The sequence below is a fragment of the Phyllostomus discolor genome, chromosome 8 (assembly GCF_004126475.2).
Source record: "Phyllostomus discolor isolate MPI-MPIP mPhyDis1 chromosome 8, mPhyDis1.pri.v3, whole genome shotgun sequence".
NCBI classification, from domain to species: domain Eukaryota; kingdom Metazoa; phylum Chordata; class Mammalia; order Chiroptera; family Phyllostomidae; genus Phyllostomus; species Phyllostomus discolor.
In genome coordinates, this window is record NC_040910.2 from 86,866,531 (window position 1) to 86,887,266 (window position 20,736).

The 20,736-nt window shown below is 34.8% G+C and overlaps 1 protein-coding gene across 1 annotated transcript in view; it reads left to right on the forward strand.

Moving 5' to 3' along the window:
* Positions 1-20,736, forward strand: part of LOC114503806 (ATP-binding cassette sub-family A member 8-like) — a 50,103-nt gene that overhangs the window by 13,696 nt on the left and 15,671 nt on the right. The window contains 13 exon segments of the mRNA XM_028521410.2: positions 613-671; positions 1,423-1,533; positions 2,288-2,463; positions 2,922-3,041; positions 3,289-3,427; positions 4,027-4,117; positions 7,451-7,590; positions 8,950-9,069; positions 11,143-11,341; positions 12,629-12,795; positions 14,690-14,823; positions 15,312-15,449; positions 17,487-17,591. Of these exon segments, the coding sequence (XP_028377211.2) occupies positions 613-671; positions 1,423-1,533; positions 2,288-2,463; positions 2,922-3,041; positions 3,289-3,427; positions 4,027-4,117; positions 7,451-7,590; positions 8,950-9,069; positions 11,143-11,341; positions 12,629-12,795; positions 14,690-14,823; positions 15,312-15,449; positions 17,487-17,591 (1,699 nt within the window).

A 20,736-nucleotide genomic window follows, 5' to 3' on the forward strand; every position in this document is an offset into this window, starting at 1 on the left:
CCAAGCAGTATGCATGCAAGATGAAATATTTCACTCACCCTTCAACATAACCCTGAAGCACTCCAGATTTTCAGCTTGCAAAAGTTGAAATTTACCTAGAATACATACATTGGTTAAGGTAGCAGAGCTACTAAATTGTATAGATGAGATGAACTCAGTTAGGTAGAACTGTAAAACCTATGCTCTTGTATTACGACCTTAGCGTCTCTCCCTTACCCACCCCAACCTTGACTCAGTATAACCAAAGATATCCCCAACCCGAGTTAGTGGTTCACAATGAGTCCTTCGGGATCCGATGCCCATGGTCTATATCTCTTGGTCTAGCTTTCTGGTTCTCAATAATAGTGTCAGATTACATCTCAGTCATTGGAATCATAAGATTTGGTGATGGGTTCCAAGCATAGGTAAATTTTAAAACCTTTGCAAGTGAAGCCAAGGCCAGGAGGAAGTCCTCTCGCTGGTTCTCTCACATGAGCATGACTGCCCAAGAGTAAAATCCCAGGTCTTCCTACACCATGAAGAGAAGGTCCATTCAAATGTAGAATTACATCCAAACCTAGAGGTACAAGCTGAAGAACAATCATAACTCAAAGTCTCTTTTCTTTATTTTAGAATCAGAAATGTTACAAAAGAATATAAAGGAAAGCCTGATAAAATAAAAGCCTTAAAAGGTAAAACATATATATTTAGTTATTATATTGATCTTAATTTTCTGATTGATTTATTGATTGATTGATTTTGCTCACAGTGAAAAATTGCTGGTGGTATTTCAGATTTGAAATTAGCTATTTAGCCATATGATAAAATTTCCTTTCTAACACATTATTCCTACCACACAAAAGTTAGAAAACTTGGAGTATGTTTTAGTTATATATATATATAGCTAAATATATATATGAAGGATACACTGTGTAATACTGAGGCTGTAATACTAAGGCTGTTCTAGGTTGTTTTCTACAAACTCAAATTTTTCTTCTGTAATTCCAGAGCTACTATTGATATTGCTATTTTTACTTTGTGCAAAACAAGTCATACATAAAAGGATTTTTATCCACATAACAATTTACTGAATTATTAATCTATCCTTTAAGTCCATAAATATTAACATCCACCTACCATAAACCAGGCAATGTCAGTGAGCCTAGAAGTATGAGACATGTTTCCTGGCTTTAAAACAAGTAATTTTAAAATTTCAAAACAGGATCAACATCCCAATTTGTTAAAGGGTATATTTTTAATTTTGAGTGTAATAACCTAGTACATTCATATTTATAAAATGTAGCCATTCGAGGGAACAAAAAAAAAAAGCAAACAAATTTACCTCCACAATCAACTTGTAATTTTAATTGTCTTCTTTCTCTACCTACCTCTTTTCCTTCTTTCCTTTCTACCATCCTTCTTCCTTTTACTTTTCCTTCCTAGATCTGACATTTGACATATATGAAGGCCAAATCACTGCAATACTTGGTCACAGTGGAGCTGGAAAATCGACACTGTTAAACATCCTTAGTGGGTTATCAGTTCCCACCAAAGGTAAGAGGTTTTACTCCAAAGTCACGTTGACAAATAAATCAGCTGTTAACATAAAGTTCTTTTGATCTTTAATCACAAACACAGATTACCAGGGAAAAATGAAAGTTAACTGATGCAGTACTATGCTATAATGGTATGAAGTTTTTAGCATTAGTTACCATTGTATCTGTTAGCTTTTGTGGCAAGACAAGCATCCCTGAAACAAATGGCCTAAAATAAAAGTATCTGCTTATTTCTCATGATTCTGTGGGTTGCCTGTCAGTTTTTCTGTCTGGACTAAGGTGGCTAGAGCTGGACACGTTAGCATAGCCCCACTCATGTACATGGTGCTCTAGTTAGGACCAGAGCACCTCCCTCCCTACATGGCATTTCATCCTCCAGGAAGTTGGTTAGGGATTCTTTACCCAGTGATTGATGTCCCTTATCTCAGAAGCAAAAAGACGGTAATCCCAGGATAGAGGCACCTCTGCTTATATTACATTTACTAACATTTTATTTATTATACAGCCACATCTAACTGTGAGGGGTGGATAAATAGCCTATATCTTAATGCGAAAAGCTGCAGAAAGGACCTGTCTCCCTGCTATACACCGTACAACTAAATGGAAGTTTATAATATATAGCCTGAATTGTATTGTCTAAACCTTGAAGATAAAAATTGTATGTCTAGAATGTAATTAATAACTATATAGTGAATTTTCATTTAGAAAAATCTTAAATGTAATCTGATATTCACTTTTAATCTTTGTTATAGGTTTAGTCACAATGTATAACAATAAACTTTCGGAAGTGGCTGACCTAGAAAAGATCAGCGAGCTCACTGGAATTTGCCCGCAGCTCAATGTGCAATTTGACTTCCTTACTGTGACAGAAAACCTCAGGCTCTTTGCTAAAATAAAAGGAATTCAGCCACAGGGAGTGGAAAAAGAGGTACATGAATATATTAGAACTAATAAATTGGTCAAAATGAAATCATTAACTCTATTTCCACTGAATATTTATGCTTTTATTAAATTATCTTTGAGCAAAATCACTGCATGAAATTTGGACAAAGAAATATAATTAGATAATATGTAGCATTTACATATAACTTACAGTATGCTAAGCATTATTAACTTTAAATATAATAATTCAATTGATACAACAACTCTATGTGGTAAATACTATTATTATTCCCATTTCACATGTGCAGAAACTGAGGTCCAAGAGAACAGGTAACTTGACCAAGACTATGCAGCTAGTTAATGTGGAATGGTATTCAAACCTAGCCAGTCTGGATCAGTATCCGTGCTTTTAACTGTTACACGTTACACTCTTGTATTCACAAATTTTAAAAATAAAAAAAAAGAAATTTTTGGTTTGTGACACAAATGTTGTTATTTGGTTAGGTACAAAGAGTTTTGATGGAACTGGAAATGAAAAATATTCAGAATGTCCTTGCTCAAAACTTAAGTGGCGGACAGAAAAGGAAACTCACCATTGGGATTACCATTTTAGGAGACCCCCAGGTAAGTCAGAGGAAATTTAGTGATGAATTCAAATTTTTAAAATGAAACTTTTGGGTTTGGGTACTAGTTCAACCCTTTTATTTGTAGAAGACATCTGTGATAAAATATTTATGATGGGACATTAAATATAAAAACAAAATCCTAAACACAATGCCCTTTAAAATAAAACAGTATGATTTCAACATGTTTTCTGGGAGAACTATATACCTTATTGGAAGACCTGTTTATATACACCTCTCTTCTTCAGGTTTTGCTCTTAGATGAACCAACTGCTGGACTGGATCCCTTTTCAAGGCATCAAGTGTGGAATTTGCTGAAGGAGCGGAAAATGGACCACGTGATCCTCTTCAGTACTCAGTTCATGGATGAGGCTGACATCCTGGCTGGTAATTGCTGATTTCCCTTAAGTATCAGGATGAAGACTTTATGAGGTTTGAAAAACGTGGATGATTGCTGAGCAGTTGTATTTTGTTGGCTGGTTATCTAGTTATGTCTGGCCATTTGAAAAGCTGGTAATGATATAAACTGGGCCCAAGACTCTTACTTCCAACCACTTCCGTGTATCTCCTAGAATTTTGAATCATTTGATTATACAGGGGCATGATCTGCCAGGAAACCCACTTCTTTTGAAGTTAGAGTCCATATTCAAAGGCATTAATCCTTTTACTCAAATCAAAGTAAATCAACTTGACATATTAAAATAATTTTGATATTTGTTCCATTAATATGTATGATGTGATGATGCTCTATATTCTATGTTAGAAGTTATACACATAACCTCTCTGACTGGTTGGAAGGAAAAACTGCCAAAAGTATATAAATAAGATTAAAATATATCTACTTCAATGAGTCTTTATGAAGCCTGCATTTGAAAATGTAGGAGTTGCTGAATTATAGCTGGGTCACATAGACAATGACTTGTCTTTTCTTGGGAAAGAATGGGCGCCTTTTCAACAAACGTTCTGCTCTGCTTCTTCCCTTTCAGACAGGAAAGTGTTTCTCTCCAAAGGGAAGCTGAAGTGTGCAGGCTCGTCCCTGTTTCTAAAGAAGAAATGGGGGATTGGATATCACTTAAGGTACAGCTGCGTGCGTGAGAAGGCTGAAGAATGAGAAATGGGTAAAAGAAGGCACGATGCTTGAAGCAACACATTACAACACACAAGGAAACCTTTTATTATTCTATACAGGTGTTTGTATATACATGTGCACATTTACACCAATGCATACATGGAGATATATATCCAGACGTAGATACACAGAGATAGAGAGATACAGATATATGGAGTTAGTGTGTGGATATGAGAGCTATTGATTGGTAGATTTTAGAGATCAAGAATAAAAGATAACCTAAGAAAAAAGCTTAGATGAATGTGATAGAAAATATGTCCTCCAAACATTATTTGCTAAGGAAGATATGTGTTGAGGGAACTTCTTCAACTGACATTGTATTTTACAGCCTTGTCATCTGTCAGTCAGGATTTTAACATAATCTCTCAAGTAGGCTCTTTGGTTCTTCTGCTTCTCCTAGCTCCTCCTCTTCTTTCTTGCTCTCTCCTTTCCATCGTACTCATTTTATTTTTATCATTTTTTTAAAAAGTAGCATGTTCTAGCTATTATTGATTGATTGATTCAGAGATAATATACTTAAATCTTTTACTTTATGAGATAAGAACTGTTGTTACCTTTACACTATAGGTGAAACTACAGGTTCCCTAGGTGAGTAAGTGCAAGAATCAGGAATGGAACCTGCATGGTTTTAATTTCAAGCTTACTATCCAAATACATATTTTAAATTACTTTTTAATTTATACATGAATTGGCCAGTCAGCCTAAAATGCAGCTCTGATTCATACCATCTACACTTTGAAAACTGAAACAAACCAAACATATGACAACTACAAGACAAAGCAAACAAAAATCTCCAGTGGTTCGATTCTACCAACCAGGGTCCAAACTACATAACCAAATGCTGTTGGTGTGGCCCATTATCCTGACTCTAAATCCTTTGTTCTTGCTCAATTCCATACCCTCTCGTTAAAATGAAATAGTCATTATTCCTTGCACATGCCATAGCATGGCCTACATTTCTCACTGTTGGAAATTATTCCCCAAATCCAGCATTTTCTTGGGCCTATTTCAACCTATTCAAGTCCTAAAGAGTTATTTCAGTGCCACCTCATGTAGCCTTTATTAATCTTACATCTCTGTGTACTGTCCCAATATTTTCATTTCTTAAGCACTCTATTTTAATCTCCTCTGGGAAATTAAATAAACTCTCTGAAACTCAGTTTTCTCTTATAAGTGGGAGTAATAATTCTTAGTTGAAAATAAAGGTTGTAGAAAAGTAAATGAGATGGTGACCAGCACACTGCATGGCAACATAACGTGTTCTCAAACTAAAAAATGCTGGCCGGGATCTCTGACCAAGTCATGAGTCTCCTGGACAATAATTTGTATAATTGCCTTATTTCTTCTTCTAAATTTGGATCAGCAAACTATGGCCCATGAGCCAAATCCAGCCCACTTCCTGTTTTTGTGAATGAAGTTTAGAGCACAGCCACGCCTACTTGTTTAGATCCTGGGCAGGGCTGCTTCCAGGTTAACCAGGGCAGTGATGAGTAGTTTCAATAGAGATCCACTGGCCTGCAAAGTCTAAAATACCTACTACCTAGCTATTTAGAGAAAAAGTTTGCTGACCCCCTCTTCTGAGCTATAAACTCGTACTGTTCATGTAGTCCTCTCTAGTGCCCAGCACAAGTTCTTCTAAACAGCCAGGAAATATTTTGTGAATTGACACCATCATCATGGAGAACAACTGTAATATTTTTTGTTTCATTCCATCAATGGATTTCACTGCTTCTACAAATGGCCATTGTTCTTATATGTTTATAATACCTTATGAGTAAATAGAATAATTTTGACTAAAGCATTCGATCAAATAAAATAGCTACAATTTTGAAAGTCTTGTTAAGTGCAAACATCACTAATATCCACTTCTTAGAACAACCCTAGATGTTAGCTATCATTATTCCTTTTTACTAATGAGGAAACTGTTCAAATAGGTTAAATAACACATTTCAAATTGCAAAACCAAGTTTCAAAGTCATTACTGCCTTTATTTCATCTACTGTATACTTTATAACCTTGATTAATATTTTTTTTTGTTTTTCTACATTGGTATTTTCCTTTTATCCTCACTGGAAGATATGTTTGTTGATTTTTTTAAGATTTTATTTATTAATTTTAGAGAGGGAAGGGAGGGAGAAAGAAAGAGAGAGAGAAACATCAATGTGTGGTTGCTGGGGGCTGTGGCCTGCAACCCAGGCATGTGACCTGACTGGGAATCAAATCTACGATGCTTTGGTTCTCAGCCCGAGCTCAATCCACTGAGCTACACCAGCCAGGGCTTTGTTTGTTGATTTTTTAGAGAGAGGAAAAAGGAGAGAGAGAGAAACATTCATGTGAGATAGAAAGATCGATTGTTTGCCTCCTGTATGCACCCCAACTAGGGATCAAACTCACAACCTAGGTACATGCCCTGACTGGGAATCAAACCTGCAACCTTACCGTAGTTGGAATGATGCTCCAACAAACTGAACCAGCTGGCCAGGGTTTTACCCTGGTGTTTTTAAATGGGTAGACTGATTTTTTCAATGATACTTTGTTCTTAATCAAAGCTCTAAAGTTAGCACTAAAGTGAAAAATTAGTTATCCCACCAACCCAAACCCACATTTACCCGTATTTTTTTTCTGCCTATAACCCTGTTCCCTTTATAACACTTAGCCACTGTTGGTAATTATTTTACTTATCCACTTGTTTACTTCTTTTCTTTCTGTCACTCCCATTAGAAATTAAACTCCACAAGAGCAGGATAATGAGAACAATGCTGTTTTATTCACCATTGTACCCTCAGCTTTTAGGATCTTTTCTATCACATGCTAAGAACTTCACAGATTTGCATTGGATAATCAAATTGAACTGAACCTGTTTTGTGCCTAGCCCTACCTATCAAAAGCCCCTTGTTCTTGCCCAGTCCCACAATCCTGTTTAGCCAACTTAAACTCCCTTTGAAAAATCCTGAACATTTTCCATCTTGTAGTGTGCTGACTTGGCTGTGTTGTGTCCCTGGTATCTCAGTAACTATTCTGCCCTGAATGACCTCAGTCAATATTGACCTACTCTGAGTGTCATCTCTGAATAACCTGACCCATAATTCTGGTTAGCTCATTCTTTGACTTCCCCCATCACATGTATATAATCTGATTGTTTCATCTTCATTTTTCTTGTTTGGATGACCTATTTCTTGCATTAGATTTTATTTGAGTTTTCTTTGTCTCATAGAAACTAATAATCTTCTTCATGTGAGTGAAGATGATGTCAAGTAACATATATATTTTTTGAACCTAAGTTTGCAGTTGAATGAAATGTGTGTTCAAGAAAAAATAACATCCCTTGTTATCCAGCACATACCTGATGCCAAATTATCAGCAGCAAGTGAAGGAAAACTTGTCTATACATTGCCCTTGGGAAGAACAAATAAATTTCCAGGTAATGTACATGAGCATCATGAAATGAAATATATAAATATTATTCATAATAATATCAGTGATAATTATTATAACTAACATTTACTGAGGACTTACCATGTGTTCAGTTTTTTAAAACATGATGTACAATAACTACATTATTTTACCTACTATGGGAAATATTATATTCCAATGGTTGCATTAGGCCTGGGCATTTCAAGGTGCTTTTTCAGGTCTTCATTCCCTTTATACTGTACAGCAGAATATGCTAGCATTCGTAATCATTCATAAACAAAAGTGGTTGAAAACTAATAATAGTTAGCACTGAGAGGAGGTTTGTATAATTTTAGGGAAATGGAAGAATGATGCATAATACTTAATTAGCAGTTAAATCTTACTTCTCCATGTTTCTGTATATGACACTAATCAATACAAAGTTTTAAATAGATTTCACTGTGGGTGATGGGCACACAATGTAATACACTGATGATGTATCATAGAGCTGTGCACTTGAAACCTGTATAATTTTATGAACCTATGTCACCCCAATAAATTTAACTTAAAAAAGCTTTTTAACATAGCCTTTTGCCCAGGGATAAGCTCCTGGTTGAAGCCACAGGAGTTCTGTGATCACACCAGGATTTTAAATTAGACTTTTATTTAAACTTCATTTAATTAAAAATTAGAATGCAAGTTTATGCAGACAGAGACATTGGTTCTTGTTTTAAGAACAATGATGGATGCAAAATTATCATTGGTGAATGAACTAAAGAACGAATGGATACAGAGTTGCTACAGAGAATGCTATTACAATTTCTCACTTTTCCAAGAAAATCCTGAGTTGCTTCTTCACTCTCTGTCTATGAGATCCTGTGAATTTTTCTTCTACAGTCAAAAGCAGTTTTTAAAAATTATTTATATCCTGTGTACTTCCTTTGACAGATATTTTCTGAACTGAGGAAAATTCTACACAATCCAACTAATTCTCACAAAATTAGTTCTATCCCTTTGTTGGCTCCCTTTTGTATCTGTTCTCTGAAAAAGACTCTTCAGTTAATTAGGCTTGGAGTTGAAAAATCTGAAGTTCCACTATTAATTAAATTTTAAAAGCAAGTCATAAAAAACCTAAAATGAAATTTTAATAGAAATATAAATAAATATGAATTCATATTTGATCAAAAGAAGTTAATGTATGGGCTGTATGTAACACAATACCAGAAGAGTAATATAGATTTGAAAATGTTATCATAAAATGTTAGTTTTTAAAGTGTCTGACAAGTGTAATTTCATATATTTTTTATGCTTTTGAGTTTGAAAAGTTGTCCTCAGTTCACTTGTGATTTTTGTTGTTTTGATTTGCTACTGTGTATGTGATTTTTAGAACTTTATGAGAATCTTGATCTCCATTCTGACCTGGGAATTGAGACTTATGGTGTTTCTATGACAACTTTGAATGAGGTGTTCCTGAAACTAGAAGGAGAATCAACTATTGACGAACCAGGTAACTGAAATGCATGAAAGTATCATGTAAATATGTTCATAACATCGAGTGCAGTATATACTTCTAGAAGAGACCATTCCAAAGACATGATTACAAAGTGTTGGGTTCCACAATTAAGGCCATTCTTAGACAAGAATTTATTAAGGTGAAATGCATCCCTGTCACATTTGTTACCTCCACTGCCAACTGCCTTTGTATTAAAGATGGCCCATTTTCTTCTACCCAAGGCTCATAACCTTCATCATATCCCATTTTTCCAGGGGCAATTTCAGATAAAACACTTACTCTAAATTGCCCTCTCTGAGCACTTTCAATGTGTCATCACACTGCCTGCTGGCCTCCATGGTTTCTGATGAAAAGTCAGCTCTACATCTTATCAAGGATTTCTTTGTATGGTTACTTGTTTTTCTCCTCTGCTTTCAAGATTCTCTTTCTGTCTCTGACTTTGACAATTCAACAACGATGTCCTCAGTGGTAGACACCCTTGAATTTATCCTATGTGGTGTTTGTTAAGCTCCCTATATGTATAGATTAGTTTTTCATCACATTTGGAAGATTTTAGACACTATTTCTTCAAATATGCTTGCTGCCCATTTCTCTCTCCACTGTCTTTCTGGAACTCCCATCATTGTATGCAGCAGTATATGTTAGTACGCTTAATAGTATCTCATATTTCTTTGAAATTTCACTCTTCTCCATTCTTTTTTCTTTCTGTTCCTTAGACTTAATAATCTCAATTTCTCTTTTGTCATGTTTATTAATCATCTCTTCCACCAGATGAAATCTGTTGAGCTTTTATTTTTCAACATTTTTTTTTAGTTCTTATATTTTTCAAATACAAAATTTGTATTTGGTTATTTTCAATCATCTTTACATCTCTATTGGCATGCCCTATTTAGTGAAACATTATTGCCATACATAAAGATTCACAAGTATGTTGTTAAATCAGTATTTCATCTATTTTTGGTGAATATTTTTTTCTATTTAAAAACATTAATGCATACATACATATAAACACGTGTGTGTGTGTGTTTATACGAATGTATACCCTCTGGCAGGGCTGCTCAGTGTGGTCGTTTTCAGTTTGGTCAATGTGGTGACGTTGTGCTGTGAATAGACATATTTATAGAACTGCAGTTGTAAGGCATGTTGTATAAATATCAATTAGGTTTAATTGGATGATAATGTTATTTGAATATTCTATGTTCGTACTGATTTTTTTATTGCCTATATTTTCTATCATTTACAAGTGAGGGGTGGTAAAATCTCCAACTATAATTCTAGATGTGTCTATTTTTGTCTTCTTCTCCCTTCAGTTAGGTAAATTTTTACTCCATGTACTTTCAATGTTATTAAGCACATATGCATTTCGGATTAGCATGTCTTCTTGATTAATTGCCTTCATTATCATTATGAAAGGTCCCTTTTAAACTCTAGTAATGGCAGTTATCCTGAAGCCCAGTTTGTCTAGTATTAATGCAACTGCTTTAATTTTAATGCAATTTGTGTTTGCCTCTTTAAACAATTTTTTCAACCCACTTGTACTTTCAATTTAAAAATTAACTTCTTTGTGCATTGTACTTAAATTCAACACATCATCGAATTTTGCTTTTTATTACATTTACAATGTTTCTTATAGTGGTTTGTTTAGTCTGTTTATTTTTAATGTGGTTATTGCTGTAGTTTATTTTATAGTTAACCCCCAGATGACACATCAGTTGGTAACACATCAATTGCTTGTTTCTCCAGATGAATACCTAAGATAATTGTTTTCAACTGACAAGTTTCCAAGCCACACCTAGGCACTATGATGATACTTATCTTATTTGCATACTTATCTTAACCTCTTTAATGTATTATCTGTATCTAAATTATCTAAGACCTTTCTAATCCTTTTGTTCAAGAAATGAAGCTTTCCACTGTTTACCCAATTCGTGGCAACAGCCAATAATACCAAACAATGCCTACAGTTCTGTGGAAGACATTACCTGTGATGTCTTTGGTAAAACAAATGCCTATAGTAAGCTCGATCTGAAATGGGGTTTTATACATTACTTATTTTGTGTTTTGTAGATATTGCCCCTTTGGGAGAAGTACAGGCAGAAGGAGCTGGAGACACAGAAAGACTTGTTGACATGGAACATGTTCTCTCTTCACTTAGTGAGATGAAAGATACAGTAGGTGGCATGGCTCTGTGGGGACAGCAAATCCTGGCAATTGCAAGGGTCCGCTTCTTAAAGCTAAAGCATGAAAGAAAAGCCCTTTTAACACTGTGAGTATCAGAGTGCCATAGCCTTTGTTCAGTCAATGCATTAAAAGAAATTAAGGTCTAAGAACAAGAGAAAACAAATCAAAATAAATTTCTGCATCTACAAAACTAGATAAAGAATAATAATCTAGTTCATGGTCCTTGTTTTTATCTACTAGCAGAGTAGAAGGCAGAATGTATAACATCTCAGGGCCAATTTTAGGGGGAAAGTTAAGGTAATGTAACATTGGCTCTCCTTTAGATTTTCCATGGCAGGCGAGGGACACATTGGAATATAGATCTTTTTTCCCAGTATTCATATGCCAGTTGTCTAGTCATGCCACTGACTCTTCGTGGGAAGTCCTGACTCTCCCATTATATCCTACTTGCTCTAACCTAGATGTCATGGCTTCCCTCCAGCCCTCTTAAGTGCCGATAGCTCACTCTCCATACCTGCTGCCTGCATAATGGGCACAGTTCCTGCTCCTAAGAATGATAGCACTTCTCATTAGCACCCTGGTATCCACAGAACTCTGGCTCTCCGTCAATGCCTTGTCTATGAATACATTCATGAAGCATCAAAGAAACAGGAAACTTGGTACATCATAGAATTTCAATAAATCCTTGCTAAATAAATAAGTAATGAGAATTCACTAAGAATCTTTGACAAGGAGGTTAGCATAATTTAAGAAGAATCTTTACGACTAATCTGGCAACATTGCAGAAGTGTCTTGAGAGATGCCAGCCAATTAGCAAGAATTGACGCAAGATGTAATATTGTAAAATTAGAAATTAGGAATGGGGAAAGATTCCAAAATAAGATATAATGAAAGCATAATAAAAATTTTCAACTTATATGGAGAACACAGGAAAATAAAGAGTAAAAAAATACTTGAAAATTCAAGCCTGGAGATTCAAGAAATCATGCAGTCATCACTAGGAGAAATAGGGACTATGTGAAGAGGATTGGACATGAAGGGAGTTGAGTGTGAAGTGTTGATGAATTAATACCATACTGGAACTCCAGGAGGAGGCAGAATCTGAACATAGAGTTAAAGGACACATATCCCATGAAATTGTGCTAATGGCCAGAGAGGAACAAGAAATTAACAAAAAGATATATCTATATTTTATTGTGTCTAATTTAGAGGTAAAAAAAAAAGAACAAAATATTCCATAAATGAGTCAGAGAGCTATATGTTTAATTTCCATGATTTCTTGATCTCATTAAATTATAATCTGCCTAGATAGTTTTAAAAGGTTGGGAAATGATTGTGCATTTATTCACATTGGCACTTTTCTTCTGTGTAGGCTATCGATTCTAGGAATTGGAATTATACCTCTTCTTTGGGAGTTCATCGTCTCTGAATTATATGAAAGCAGTTATACTTGGGAACTTACTCCTCATTTATACTTCCTTGCTCCTGGACAGCAACCACATGATCCTCTCACTCAATTATTAATCATCAATAAAACAGGTAATAATATGGTGAATGCTGCATTTCCCAAACATTCACTGTTCAGAGTATTACTTAGAAAACAAACACAAGAGAAAAAAATGAAATTTTTACTTCTTCAGCATATGTTCAAAACAATTTTTGAGGCTGGGAGATGATAAAAATACAAGCCCAAAATGGAGCAGGAATTAAGAAAGTACTGGCCACAAAAATAAATAAATAAAAATTTTAAAAAGTATTTGCCAAGGAGAAATAAATTATAGGATGGCATTCTGCAAAGTAAAAGACTTTGTACCCCCAAAAAACATTTTAACAGCTTGAGATAGAATTCAAATACCATATTTATTCATTTAACATGTACAATTCAATGATTGTTAGTGTGTTCACATAATTGTGTAATCACTATAATTCATTTCAGAGTATTTTCGTCTCAAAAATAAATCCCATACTCGTTAATAATTATTCCCATTCACTCTGCCCTGCCAGCTCTGATCAATCACAACTTTATTTTCTATTTCTATGGATTTGCTACTCTGGACACATCGCATGAGTAGATTCATACAATACATGATCTTTTGTGCCTGGCTTCTTTCACTTAGCATGATGTTTTCATGGCTCACCTATGTTGCAGCATGTACCAGTGCTTCATTTTTTAATTATTGAGTAATATTCTATCAAATAGATATACCACATGCATCAGAGGGTAGATATTTGGGACTTTTTTTCAACAATTGGCTATTATGAATAATACTGCTACAAACATCCAGGTACTGGTTTTTAATGAGTGTGGGGGGGGGGGTTGTCAATTATTTGGGATCTAAACCTAAGAGCAGAAATGTTATGTTACTTGGTGATTATGTTTAATTTTCTGAGGAACTGCCAAACTATTTTTTAAAGTGACTGTACCAATTTACATTTACACTAGCATTTTGTGAGCATTTTAATACCTACACATTTTTTGCCAACACTTGTTATTTATCAGACCCATCCTCGTGTGTGTCAAGTCGTATCTTGTGGTTTGATTTGCATTTTCCTAGTGGCTAATGATGTGGAGCACCTTTCATGTGTTTTCTGACCAGTTGAATATTTTTAGGGGGAAATGTCTTGTATTCCCATTTTAAAAATGGCTTATGTGTTTTTTATTGAGTCCTAAGAGTTCTTTATATATTCTAGACACGAGTCTCTTATTAGATACAACAGGTCCTCATTATTTACCAATTATATACTTTACAAACTTGTCTACTCAATAAAATTTATTTCCGAACTCAAATCCAATACCCATGGCATGTTATCGGCCATTCACAGATGTGCTCAGAGATGTAAAAATATCGTGTCACCTGATACACACACTTCTAGCTAAGGTTAGACAAGGTGTTAGTTACTCTGCCTTCTCTTACAGCTCTAATACTGTTAACAAATATCTAACACTGTAAACAAATGTCCTTTCTGTAATCTATTTAGTGCCACATTTTCCATATTTTGGTGCTTTTTCTTGGTGATTTTGCTGTTTAAAATGGCCATTCAACAAGTTGTCTTCCTGTATTGGGAAATATTTTGAAAATCAATGAATAATCTCACGATAGTGAAAAGAGGTTTAACAAATTGGTGGTTAATTAGTGGAAATTATCTGTGTCATTAAAAGCATATTGGTATGGCCACTCATTGAAATACTCTAGAAAAAAAAATCTATTCCAAACCCACCATAATCATAAGCAAACAAACATAAAGTAAACTCCTTAAGAAGTAAGTAAATTTTTAAATTCACAGTAGCAGGCATGATATCATGTGGAAAAATGTCCTCACAATCCATATTCCAGTAAGCGTTCCATTAGGTCATTAATTTTAATTTCACTGCAGAAGTTGACATTGGTTTTCTTAGTTTCTGTGATACCTAATATATTTAACTGCCATTTAGGAGCAAACATTGATGACTTTATACATTCCGTGGAGCGTCAGAACATAGCTCTGAAAGTGGATGTATCTGGAACTGAAAATGGCCTAGATGATCCATCTTATAATGGAGCCATCATAGTGTCTGGTCATGAAAAGGTATGCTGGTCTTAGTAATTTTTTCTCAAGGTGTGCAAACCTAATAAACTATCAATAGGCTCAGGCCTTTAACTTAAGAAGCACAATGAAAAACAAATATTGCTTTCATTTATTACTTAGTTAATTGTAGTCATTAATACAATAAATAATTCATATACCAAGCACTGTCTACTGACACAAACTGTGTACATTAGCAAAATAAATACTATACAATACACACTGCCAAGTACGTATGTTCTGAAACATCTGCTTTATTCTTAAACAATAATAATATTTGTTCTAGCCATAAGGCAGATACCTTGTATCCTGAAAATCATATACAGCCTATATGCATATGTTTTGGTTTATTTACACAGTATTTGTTTTTGTTCTGATTATTTAACACTATTTAAAAACTTGACTTTTTAAAATAAAATATTGAATTTTGACCTCTTTAGAAGAAACATGAAGATTTCTGAGAATTTATAACCTTGCTTTCTATATTTTAGAATTACAGATTTTCACTAGCTTGCAATGTCAAAAGACTGAATTGCTTCCCAGTTCTTATGCATATTGTTAGTAATGGGCTACTTAAAATGGTTAAGCCATCAGCACTCATCCAAACTGACAGAACTACATTTGGGGCGGTAAGTATATAATCTGAGTGACTCTCCTCTATCAAGAATCTCCCAGATCATGCTTTTAAGTGCTGGAATTTGATTCTCCTTGAGTAAACTACTGCATGGTAAATTAGCATTTGGATTCATGCTTTGGGAAATCGATGTGATTTTCAGAGCTTCTCTTTTTTTTAATGCAAAATAGAACCAACAAAATATAATTTCAAAGAAGATATGAGGAAATTAAAGTGAAATCATGCAGCACTGTGACTACAAAAATAATGAGAGAAAGGAAAGAGAGAGAAAAAATAGAAGTCTTATTATTACTTTTATAAATGCTACAAAAGAAAAAATAGAACAAATTCAGGCTAGAATTGGAGACTGGTTACCTTAGAATGATCCCAGTTCTTTGTCAAAGGTATTCATTCCTAAGGCCCACTCTAGACCAAAGCAGCTTTTTCATAAAGGTAAAAAAAAAATCCTGTTTCTGAAAAAAGCCCAGGTGATTGGAATGTACAGAGCCCTTTAGGTTTGGAAACCAGAATACCTATCAGACTTTGCAATTATTCTTTTTTGATTATTCACTAAATATAGTTCTTCCTTCTAAAGCATTCTGTTGGCATGTATTTTTAACACATATAATACCCTGTGCATAGGATAGAGACTGGAACATGAAAAGCCCTGAATTCCTGATTTGTTAAATACATAAATCAATACCAGAGGTCAGAAAATTATCCATTTCCCACTCAACTATAAGGTTCTACGATAATGTCTATGGCTAACAACCATCTACCCATATGTATATAAAATGGACCATGGATCTATCCACCAGTATATTCACATGCTCCAGAAAGACCTTGAGTTATTTTCTCACATCTCTCCCTGTGTGTTCAGGAAATCCTTCCTTTCAGTAAGGGGATGTAAGAAACCTAATCATGAGAGCAAAAACTTTCAGTCATCCATCAAACATTAATTAATTTTAGAATATATAGTATGTTTTATTTAGTCCCCCTCCTATATAACTATGAAAGTATTTTCAATGTTCCGGTTTCTGAGGGAGGATATAATGACCAATATGTAGCCTTGGGTGTTCATCTGTGAAAATGTCCTGTTTAGCTAGGGTGAGCGTGACGACATCAACCAGCTCAGTTAACCATATATGTATGTGCCCAGCATCTCTGGCAATTCATTTTTTTATACTCTATTCAAATTCACCTACTCATTGCACCAGTAATTTCAGACCTCGCTCTGTCCTGCCCAAAGGCAATGGATTTGCCGCAGAGTATTAAACCCACCCAGAATGCAGGTGTTCTGGGAAGATTTTGACAATAAATTTAAATCCCACCTTTCCATGCATAGCAAGTGTGTCTCTGGTGTCCAGGCTACAGACGACTCTGGTTATGATTCTTTTTAGTAATGTGCTTGCTCAGACTCCACTCTGTGAATCATGAAACAATGAGGACTGTTTCCAAGAAGGTTTGTGAATATTCTGTCCTTAAAGATGGTTGTAAACAGGAGCAGCTATATGTGTAACCAAGGACGTAAATTTTCCCTGGAGATTTTACTTCCCTTCTAGTAGCTCATCTCTGCTTTTGAATCCTCAACCAATACCTACCTTGTCTCACGGTGTGCCTAAAAGATAACTTACTATCCTTGTGTCCATCAAACGTGCGATATGACTTTTGAGTCAAGCTATTACATTTAAAACAATTATAAAGATCAGTTTGAAAATTGAATGTTTCAGCTGTGAATTATCAGTTTATTACTTAGCATCAGACTCCATTTAAAAGCATAAAGTAAGAAAATGAAAGATCTTACTCTCATTGCTTTCCAACTCTGTAATATTAGCAATTCATCCACCTTCTTTGGATCACTTTCTTTATCCATAAATATGGGTATCATGCCCAAACTCAAGCTTCACAACTGATTGGATAGTGAAAGAGTTTGGTAACAAAAGGGGCATAAGGCAGGGTTATACGTAATCTGTTTAATATTTTTAAAAATGCATTCCAGAAAATGAATTTTGAATTTGTTCATTCAGCTCATTATATTCTGTCTTTTCAAAAGGAAATGCAGAGTTCTTTGGGATTCCTGATACCTTCTGTGTTCTGGTTGCTTTTGTCATCCTGTTGTGCTCCTTATATTGCCATGAGTAGCATTGATGATTATAAGGTAACAATGAGCAACTGTACCTTTCCTTACTTTGTATGATTACATGTTGAATGTAATATAATTACAGTTTCAAGAGGTTATTTATAAATGTTTAATTGAGCGGCCAATTCAGACATAAATCCTCAGCTGTAAAAATAAAGGGAAGTTGTATGAGTGGAAACATAAATGTATAGATAAATAAGCTATACAGAATGATTATAAAATTTATGTGAGTTTGAAAAGAACTGAAAGTAAAATAACTCTGAAAAAAACACAAAGTTGGAATATGTGTGCTTCTGACTTCAAGGCTTACTGTAGTTGTTGTACCAAGAATGTGTTGTATTAATTAAGGATAATCATATAAATATGTAAAATGAAGTCAACACTTCCGATATAAACCTATCCATATATAACCTATTGATTTCCAATAAAAATTGTCAGGGAATTCAAATGAGGTAAGGTTAGTCTTTTTAGCAAATTGTATGAAAGCAACCTGATACTGTTATAAAAAAATGTTCTCAATATGCACCTCCTATCATACACAAAATTATTTTGAAATGAATCATAGGTCTGTCTGATGGTAGGCAAATATTTCTTAGCTGGGACAAAGAAAGTGTACACCACATAAGAATATGATACCTTGTACTTCTTCCAAGTTAAAACCTTTTGTTCTTTGTAAAACACCATTAAGAAAATAAAAAGCTGTGGACTCAGAGAAAAATATTCACAATACTTATGTAAAGAAAAGATTAACATCAACAACATAAAGAATTCTTAACAACCTGAACAACCCAAACGTCCATCAAGCTGTGAACTGATAAGCTGTGGTATAATCATACAATGGACTACCACTCAGCCATACAAAACAAGGGGCAACTCATAAATTTACCAGCAGAATTGAGACACAAAAAAATAACATTAAATTTTTTCGTTTATATGAAGTACTCAGAAAGGTAAAATAATCGTTAATGTCAGAGAGCAGGCCAGTGGTTTCTTGTAACAAGGAAGGCTACTGACCGCAAAGAAGCATGGGGAATTTGGTGGGAGGGAGGAATAGAAATGTTCTATACTTTGATTATGATTGCAATATAGTAACATATACATTCATCAAACTTCACACAACTGTGTACTTCATATGGGTACTTTTTACTGTTCAAAAATTACATTTTAAAAAAGTTAATAACAATGAAATTGTTGAAGTAAAAGGAAATGATTTTTTGAAAATGTTGAGAACTCAGAAAAATAAAAAGAAAATCCCAATGTTTAATTGACAATCTATTTATAAGTTTCCTTTTACACTCTTTCATGAATCCAAATGACCCTTTAATGCATCTATAAATTATACTACTAGAGTATCTTGGTAAAATGAAGATTCTGATTCAGTAGTTCTGAAGTGGAGACAAATTTTGAGTAGTAATCACAGGGTGGTGAGCTTATATGACTAATCCATACAGACCAATCTGCATTAGCTTTACTTACACATTTTAATAGGATACCCTTTAATAGCTACATTTGTGTAATTTTATTAGGCAAAATCCATGAAACCTTGCATAAGCATCTGTTTATTTACTACCATCTCCATCAGTGTCACTTCCTGCCCAAAATAATTCTGTTGCCCAAGGAAAGAGTATTATCCATGTAATGTTCCCTTTCTTGTGTAGAATCTCCAGGAATCTAGGGAAAGGCCATGTGCTGGCCTGATGGAACGATCAGTCACTTTAGCATTAACGTACTCCCAACTTGAAGCGTCACCCATGGAAAACAGAGATGCTTTCTTTCTGCAGGCTGTGTGATGTCCTGCCTTCACCGTGTGTCTCCTAACATTGCGCTCGCTCTCTCGCGCTCTCTCTCTGTCTCTCCCCCCCCCCCCACCCCCCGTCTCCCTCTCTTTCTCTCTCCCTCCCCCCCTCCCTCCTTCAAAGTTTCTTATTTCTCTATCTCATCTCTAAATTTTGGAAATCCTCAGGTCTCAATTCCTTGACTCTCATGTTAAATGTCATTTTCTCCCCAGCAAGCTCATCTAACACTAGGGCTCCAAATTCCCTCTACTACCTGGTCACTCATGGATTGGACTCTAGCTCAGACCTCTAATTTGCGATTTCACCTTCAATGCTGACCCAGGCTCCTTTCCCAGCTTTTCTGTTGGAGGCCTCACTGACTCTCAAACCTCACCTTTCCAAACTAAATGTATGACATTCTTAAATGTGTTCCACTTCCTATTTTTTGTCCCCAAAAATGTCAGCACGATGCATCAATCTTGCATTGATGCATTATCTTGTCAGTCATCAGAAAACATCCTTCATTTCTCTCGGAGTTTCACCCACATACTGAGTAGATTCCCCAAATTCTTTTCATTTGTACTACCTGAGTGGATCTGTGTGGGGATTTTGATATGAACCTTTAGGTCAAATTATGTCTCAGACAGGAACGTTATTTAGCTAATCAGTGGCCATCAACAAATGAATGTAAATACCTTTAAAAGAAGAAAATGTTCAAAATTACTAGGTTTAAAGGATAATTTGTGCTCCAAACCACATCACCACATAAGCTGTTTTTAAAATATGTAACTTAGTAGTTTATTCAGAGAATAAATACAAAAGGAATACAAGGAATATAAAATACCTTTATATTTGTGAAGGAATTTATATTTATGTACACATACACAAATATTTGGACGGGCAATTAATATTTGAATGTGTGCTATGGCAAAACTACCCTAATATGTCATTTACTTAAATTAAAAGAATAAAGCAAATGTATATATATTTAAAAGCATATCTATAAGTATATATTTAAATACAGTACTAGGAAAAAGACAGCAAGAGCATAGTTCATACTGAATCAAAGACACGTCCCTGATAAAAAGCTGCTTAGACAAACTATCCCACTCTGGCCCATAAGTCATTAATCGCCATATTGTTTACCTGAGGGTTGATGCCTTGATTATTCTGAGATCTTCTTTCCCATGTGTTCTATCAGGGGTCTGATGAACATCAATGTTGTTCATTAAAGCAGCAAACTGACCACTTACGTTGGGAACAATTCATATCCCTTGGTCCAGATAACATGTGATGCAGAATTATTACACATGGATGTCTTGTTTGAATATTTCTTACATAATCCACTTTTTCTTAAACCTCAAATTTAAGTGCCATTTGTATTTTTT